General features: G+C 33.7%; 1 protein-coding gene across 3 annotated transcripts; it reads right to left on the bottom strand.

Annotated features, from left to right (window-relative positions):
• Nucleotides 1-834: 834 nt before the first annotated feature.
• LOC123921678 (7-methyl-GTP pyrophosphatase) lies at nt 835-5321 on the bottom strand. Of its 3 annotated transcripts, none has more exons than XM_045974319.1 (9): nt 5195-5321; nt 5024-5095; nt 4874-4948; nt 3755-3838; nt 2624-2693; nt 2442-2533; nt 1721-1762; nt 1471-1551; nt 835-1091 (listed from the first exon to the last, which is right to left on the bottom strand). In XM_045974319.1, the coding sequence occupies exons 1-9, from the start codon at nt 5219-5221 to the stop codon at nt 1020-1022; spliced, it is 615 nt and encodes a 204-aa protein (XP_045830275.1). In that variant the 5' UTR covers nt 5222-5321; the 3' UTR covers nt 835-1019. The 3 variants fall into 3 exon arrangements, 1 of the variants encoding a protein (XP_045830275.1); XR_006814142.1 differs by having other exon boundaries at nt 1024-1091; nt 1471-1607; XR_006814143.1 differs by having other exon boundaries at nt 1024-1091; nt 1471-1607; nt 1736-1762.
• Nucleotides 5322-6045: the final 724 nt, after the last annotated feature.

Below are 6045 nucleotides of genomic sequence, written 5' to 3'. Positions count from 1 at the left end.
ATTATGTTCATATGGTTTGATATCAAATGTCAGTCAAATTATATGTGAAGATTGAAAACAATTCGAGTCTCATTTACATCAGAAGATTGAAACTTATCTTGAATCCATTCAGCAGTGAAAATCCACCATAAGTGCTATATGAATCGATTCACTGTTCTTTTTTTTTTTTTTTACGCATCAATTCACAGTTCCTGAAAGGCACTGTGAATCGATTCACATTGTACTAAAAACAGGATTTTACAGCTTTCTAGTGTTTGAATCGATTCGATTCATGGATGATGCCTAAAAACAGTTTTTCTAAATCCAGAATCACAATTTAAAACAATCCATACATTCCCATTCATTACCATAGAGCAAATATCAGACTTCTTTTTTAATCAACAACTAATTGCATGTTAATTAAAAATCCACTAAATTCATAATTTCAACTCATCTAAGGTTTAAAAACCTGAAGAAACTCACGCTAGAGTTAGGATTATCGGTGCACTGTAGCATCATATCTTATCAGAGCATAAGACTGTTTTGTCAGAGATGCTGGATAATCCATTCCATTCTTTCGTTCCTATTACAAAGATCGTGGCTCTATCCACCAACGTCTCTTTGATGTCAAGTGGATGTGCACATGACTTTTGCTTTCTTTCTCAATTACAAAACTTACTTTTTAAATTATAAAAAAAAAATCTTGCTATTTTGACCGTTGCATAAGAGCTGTTTCTTTTCAATTTTTAAAATTTAAAATTATTATGAATCTAGTCTTCCTGTCATCCCTAGTTATATCGAACGGTTGAATTATGGTAATGGTATGAAGCCTCTTGTTGGACAACACCAGAAACAGAAGCATAAAAGTGTACAAGCTGATAGCTTGTGATAAAACAAAATTCATCAAGGTCTCACGGATCCTCGTATCATATGTACTACAAATTGGTGTAATATAAAAAAGCATTTGAATATCATTGAGGTAATATTACAGTCGGCCAGCACATGGTATCAATCAGAATATAATTGTACAACTGCAGCAGCTATAGAGCTTCCATTATGAGTTTCTCTGTAAGAGCTTTGGAAAGTCCCATCACGGTATCGGTTGATCCAACCTACCACAAGGATCACACACGGCTCATTTGTTAAGAAAACAGGGAAAAGGGATAAATCCACATTTACATCACCCTGAAAGAAACCTTTTTCTAGAAAAGTAACTCAATTGGCATAGATGTCTGAGAAATGAGTGAGTTGCCTAAAGCTACAAATCTTTGCTTCTTGCAGTTATAAAAGGAAGAACCCAAAAGAGAAGGAATAAAAATTGGAGCATAAGAAAAAAGGTATCAAAGTAATTCACATTATGACTCATTTTGAATTTTGATGGCAACAAGGGTATGAGTCTGTGCAAAAAATGCATATTTCTAATTATTTTGTTGTTATGTGCATGCATATGCATTTGAGAATTAGTGTTCTTGAGAGAGCAAGATGACTAACCACCGCATCCACAAAGGGTAATGTCAACGGATGTTCCAGCATCAAACCCCCAGCAACGTTGAATGTAACTCCGTCATCAATCTGATAAGCTCCCATCAAATAAGAAAACTCATAGTATTTGGTTTGACAAGAATCTCCTGAAAGAAAATTTCAAAAGATCAAATGTTTTGAGAAACTGGTCAAAGTACTCTTTTCACCTTTATACTTAGCTCAGTGCAAGGGTGAAAAGTGTACTTCTATAAATATTTACCAGATTATCAATGACCTCGTCTGGTATTTCAAGGAAATAAACCTGTCATATGGGGACAATATTTCAAATGTCAGTCATTTTATCTGTGAAGACCGAAGACAAATATTTGAGTCATTAAATGTGTATCAAAAGATAATAAGGCAGCCTGGTTGGTGGCTAAAAGAGTAAGCCTGATATACGGGGGAGGGGAATGTAGAATAAAGCTGGTGTCACTTTTTTATGAGTAAATACTCAACTTATTTCCTCACTTCGCTAGGTTGTGTCAATTTAGTCTTCCACTTTCACAAAATGTTGAGTTAGTCTCTCAATTTGCAGAAAGTTTGTCACGTCAGTCCATTTCTCCCATATTTGTTAATCGCAGGGATCTCATTGATATGAAGTATGTAATTTTATGGACCAAATAAACACTAGATATGTAATTCCAGAGACCAATCGGAAATGACAAACTTCTGAGATGGACAGGGACTAACTTGACTAACTTTTTGTTAAGAGCTAGAGATGGACTGCGTGGCATTTTACAAACGTAGCGATCAAATTTATACATCCTATAAAAGTGAGGGAAATTTTCTTTCCCTGGGAGTGAATCTTTCTTATACTGAGTACTGTCGATAAATCAGTAAACTCGAGAATTTGCAGCATCTAATGAATATACTACAAGGTACTTCCAAAAATCTAGTAGGAATGTAGATTATAAATGAGCTCGAGTAGAAGCAAATGGTACCTCTGCACTCTCCCATCCCCCATAACGTTTTCCGGTCACAAGATTAGTCACCACAACAGATCCTACCACAGCTGCATGACTACCAGAATATCCTGCATAATGATTCACATTTGTGAATGTGGCTGCTATATCTGCATATAATTTACCAACAATAAAAGGAGGGGACTAAAATCCATACAAACCTTTGACGAATTCCCGTGCTTCTTTTTCACTAGTTGGTTTTTCCCTGATTGTTCCTCGATATACAACAACCTACAAAACATTTATTTGTAGCATCATAAACAAGCTTACACAACACAAGTTTAGACTTCAGCCAAAAGAAAAATAGTAAAAGGACATAAAGGATTTAGATTGTAACTAAAAGTTTCAGCAGCACTATATAGACTGAGATGCAGGGGAAATGAAGTCCCAGACTCAAAGTATGAATAAAAGCCGTGTCTGAGTCAAGTATTTAGCCTGACTTGCACCAAAATGGAATATGAATAAAAGAACACTAATACTCCCTCCGTGACAATGTATACGCAAAATTCACCTTTTTAGATTCATTGCATAATTAATGTATTTGGTCTATAATCTAGAAAGGTGAATTTTGCTTATATATTGCCACGGAGGGAGTATTAATATACCAAAAACACAGGCAAGGTTTTTTTATATTTTCTGCAGGTTCATCTGCTTTAGTTAATGTTCTCTTTCTCCAAATATCTATCTGTTCCATATGGGAAAGTGGAGAGGGAAGTCTATGGCTTAGGAATATCTTATCTTCGGAGGATTCCTTATTTCTTGTCCGAAATGTACATTTTCTCTTGTTTTTTTTTTAATGCTAATTTACCGTAAATAAGGTCTTTGACCCCGGATAGGTGCCCATGGTATCCCCACAACTAGGTCCTTTGAGCCCACTGTGAGACTAATTCCCTAGTTGATAGCAGGATGTCCGACTTTATCCCCCGGGATTGGACTGTCTCCCAACTAGGCTACTCCAGGAATGGAGGAGAGAGTGACGTTATCAACTCTTCCAATACTAGGTTAGTCATTCTCTCCTTTCTTTTACTAACATATTCATGTTTTGTCAAAATTAAATTAATGTATATGATTGTAAATAACATCAGAATGTGAGCTGGGGTGCACAACATTCTCAGTGAGACTAAGTTGGCACAACAAGAACAGAAATAGAGTAACCGAAATCATCTATAAAAAGGAAAACCAAAGTCTAGCCTTTCTTCTTCATGTATATGCAAATAAATTAGCTATCATTCTTATCTGCGATGAATAGTTGAAACAAACAAATAGTGAAATACGAAAAGAAAAATACATACAGTGTCTGCAGTGATTAACAGTGTTGTAGAAGCATCTGCCTCCAATGGACCATCAGCAAGGAGCCTTTGCACAATAGCATCAGCCTAAAGAAGTATACCACGGTTAGATAGATCACTAAATGTGCCTTTTGGAACAATGAATACGTGAAGTGGACTTCAAATTGTGTACAACCTCTCTACTTTATGTTACATTTTTCTATCATTTAACTATTTAGGTTTCAAGAAGAATTTTCTGGTTTGGTACCTGCAACTTTTTATGTGTATGCAATCACAGCAATCAGATGCAAAGACATTAGATAGGTCCTTCTAAAATAAACATATTAGAAATCAAACAAGAACATGTACTTGTGTTTCCATTGCCTCTCTCAGCCTCTCATGCTCAACCGTGTGCAGATTTGAGAAGATGAAAAATGGATCAAAATGATAATTTCTTCAAACTAGATATAGGAAACATTTAGGATGGTTCACCCCAAAGTCTTTAATCACTCTTGGAGCATTAAATGAACTTATATAGAATTCCCGCCTTCTAACAACCAACTACAAGCAAGAATCAAAATCATTCAATCCACACCTTTTTAACTACTCACATTATCTAACAACCATAGTCTCATATTTTTTCTCACGCAAAAAAAAAAAAACAAGTGTTCACACGTAATAATTTATAATTCTAGTGTTCCTCAGTCCTTTAAGTATAACGGAGACAATGCACAATGATTTTAGCAGCCATTGGATAGCTATAATTGCCTGGTTTACGACATCATCACTACATATATATCAGAGCTATGAAGCATTGAGACCAACACAGACACCAGACACGACACTAACACGTCAACATAGTTAATACTTTGAGAAAATTAAGCAATTGAATGTGATAAAACATGTGTTGGTATTGTGTCATTGTTGATCACCTGCACATGTCAGACACCATACACGTCTTCGATTAGAAGAGTCAATGCTACAAGGTTATAGAGATTCTAATGAAGACTAATTTGTCAATAAAAATAAAAGAAGCTTCAGCTACAAAGTTAATTCTTTCTACATTAAAAAGGGACAACAAGGATTCACAATTCACAAAGTAAAATAAAAACAAAATAATACATGGAAGCAAATAAGTCATACCTTAGCTTCAGCTAATGTAACTACTAAATCTTCAGGCTTTTCTCTCCTAATACTTTGTTCATCAATATCTGCAGTCTAATCATACAAGTAAATTAGAGTTACAACAACTTATATAAGTTTCACACAAATACATAATACATAATAACATACCATTATTGTAAATTCATATCCCATTTCAGTAAGAATCTGTTTGCGAGCTTTTGATGAAGAACCGAGAATTATCTGTTGCAAGATAACAAATTCAATGACATGAAAACGGGAATATGAAAATGTATGCATTGGATTATGTTATTGGGAATAAGAAAGGGAAATGAAGCAAACCTTGAAAGAAGGGTTTTTGGTAGCCATATGTCTGTGTTAGTCGGCGAATGCGTTTTTTCTAAGCTTTTGGCAGCGGTTGCAGAGTTGTGAGTTGTGACTGTCAGCTGCTTCCCAAAGATGGGGAGTTGGAGGCTACAATAAATACTAGTAACAAATTAAGGATAAACAAATGAAAATAAATAATCTTGGTGGTCAAAACTAAAAAATTTAAAATAAATAAATAATACTGATATAAAAATAAATAAATAGTACTATCTCATTTTATAAAAGACAATTCACTTTTTTAGGGTGATTAAATAATTAATGTATCTACCAACAATAAATTAGTTCAAGTAGTAAATGTTTTGATCCTCTTAATTATGTGGTCAAGAGTTGGATTCATTTTCATATCAATCAGAAATAAGCAATAGCTATAATCATGGTAACCTAAAAAAAAATGCATTTGATACATCATATCTATATATATAAATCCTAGATAGTTGTCCAATTGACTATCTAAACTCTAATCCACATCACCCACTTAAACCAATGAAAACCTTTCATTTAGCTATATCCACCCACTTACATTCATTTAATGTGTGGTACTAAATGTTATTATTTTATTTTATTTTATTATTATTATTATTATTATTATTATTATTATTATTATTCTTTTGGGTTACTATTCATTTTAATTTTTTTTCTTCATTTTATTATTTTGTGTATTTTATTATTTTTGGTTCATAATAGGTAATGTTTTTGCTAATAATCTTTTGTTCAATCTTTGTGTATATAATTAGTTGGTCGATTGTCAAGACTATTTACTGATGATTTTGGTACGCAAATTCATCGTCACATTCTTTTGGTTGATC

The sequence above is a fragment of the Trifolium pratense genome, linkage group LG4 (assembly GCF_020283565.1).
Source record: "Trifolium pratense cultivar HEN17-A07 linkage group LG4, ARS_RC_1.1, whole genome shotgun sequence".
In the NCBI taxonomy this organism is placed as follows: Eukaryota; Viridiplantae; Streptophyta; class Magnoliopsida; order Fabales; family Fabaceae; genus Trifolium; species Trifolium pratense.
This window is presented reverse-complemented; position numbering and strand designations above follow the sequence as displayed.

Coding starts and splice junctions, on each gene's coding strand:
- LOC123921678 (XM_045974319.1), bottom strand. CDS start 5,221: ATGGCTACCAAAAACCCTTCTTTCAAG. Junction 4,949..5,023: donor GATATGAATTTACAATAATG/GTATGTTATTAT, acceptor TTGTATGATTAG/ACTGCAGATATTGATGAACA. Junction 1,763..2,441: donor GGGGATGGGAGAGTGCAGAG/GTACCATTTGCT, acceptor CCCATATGACAG/GTTTATTTCCTTGAAATACC.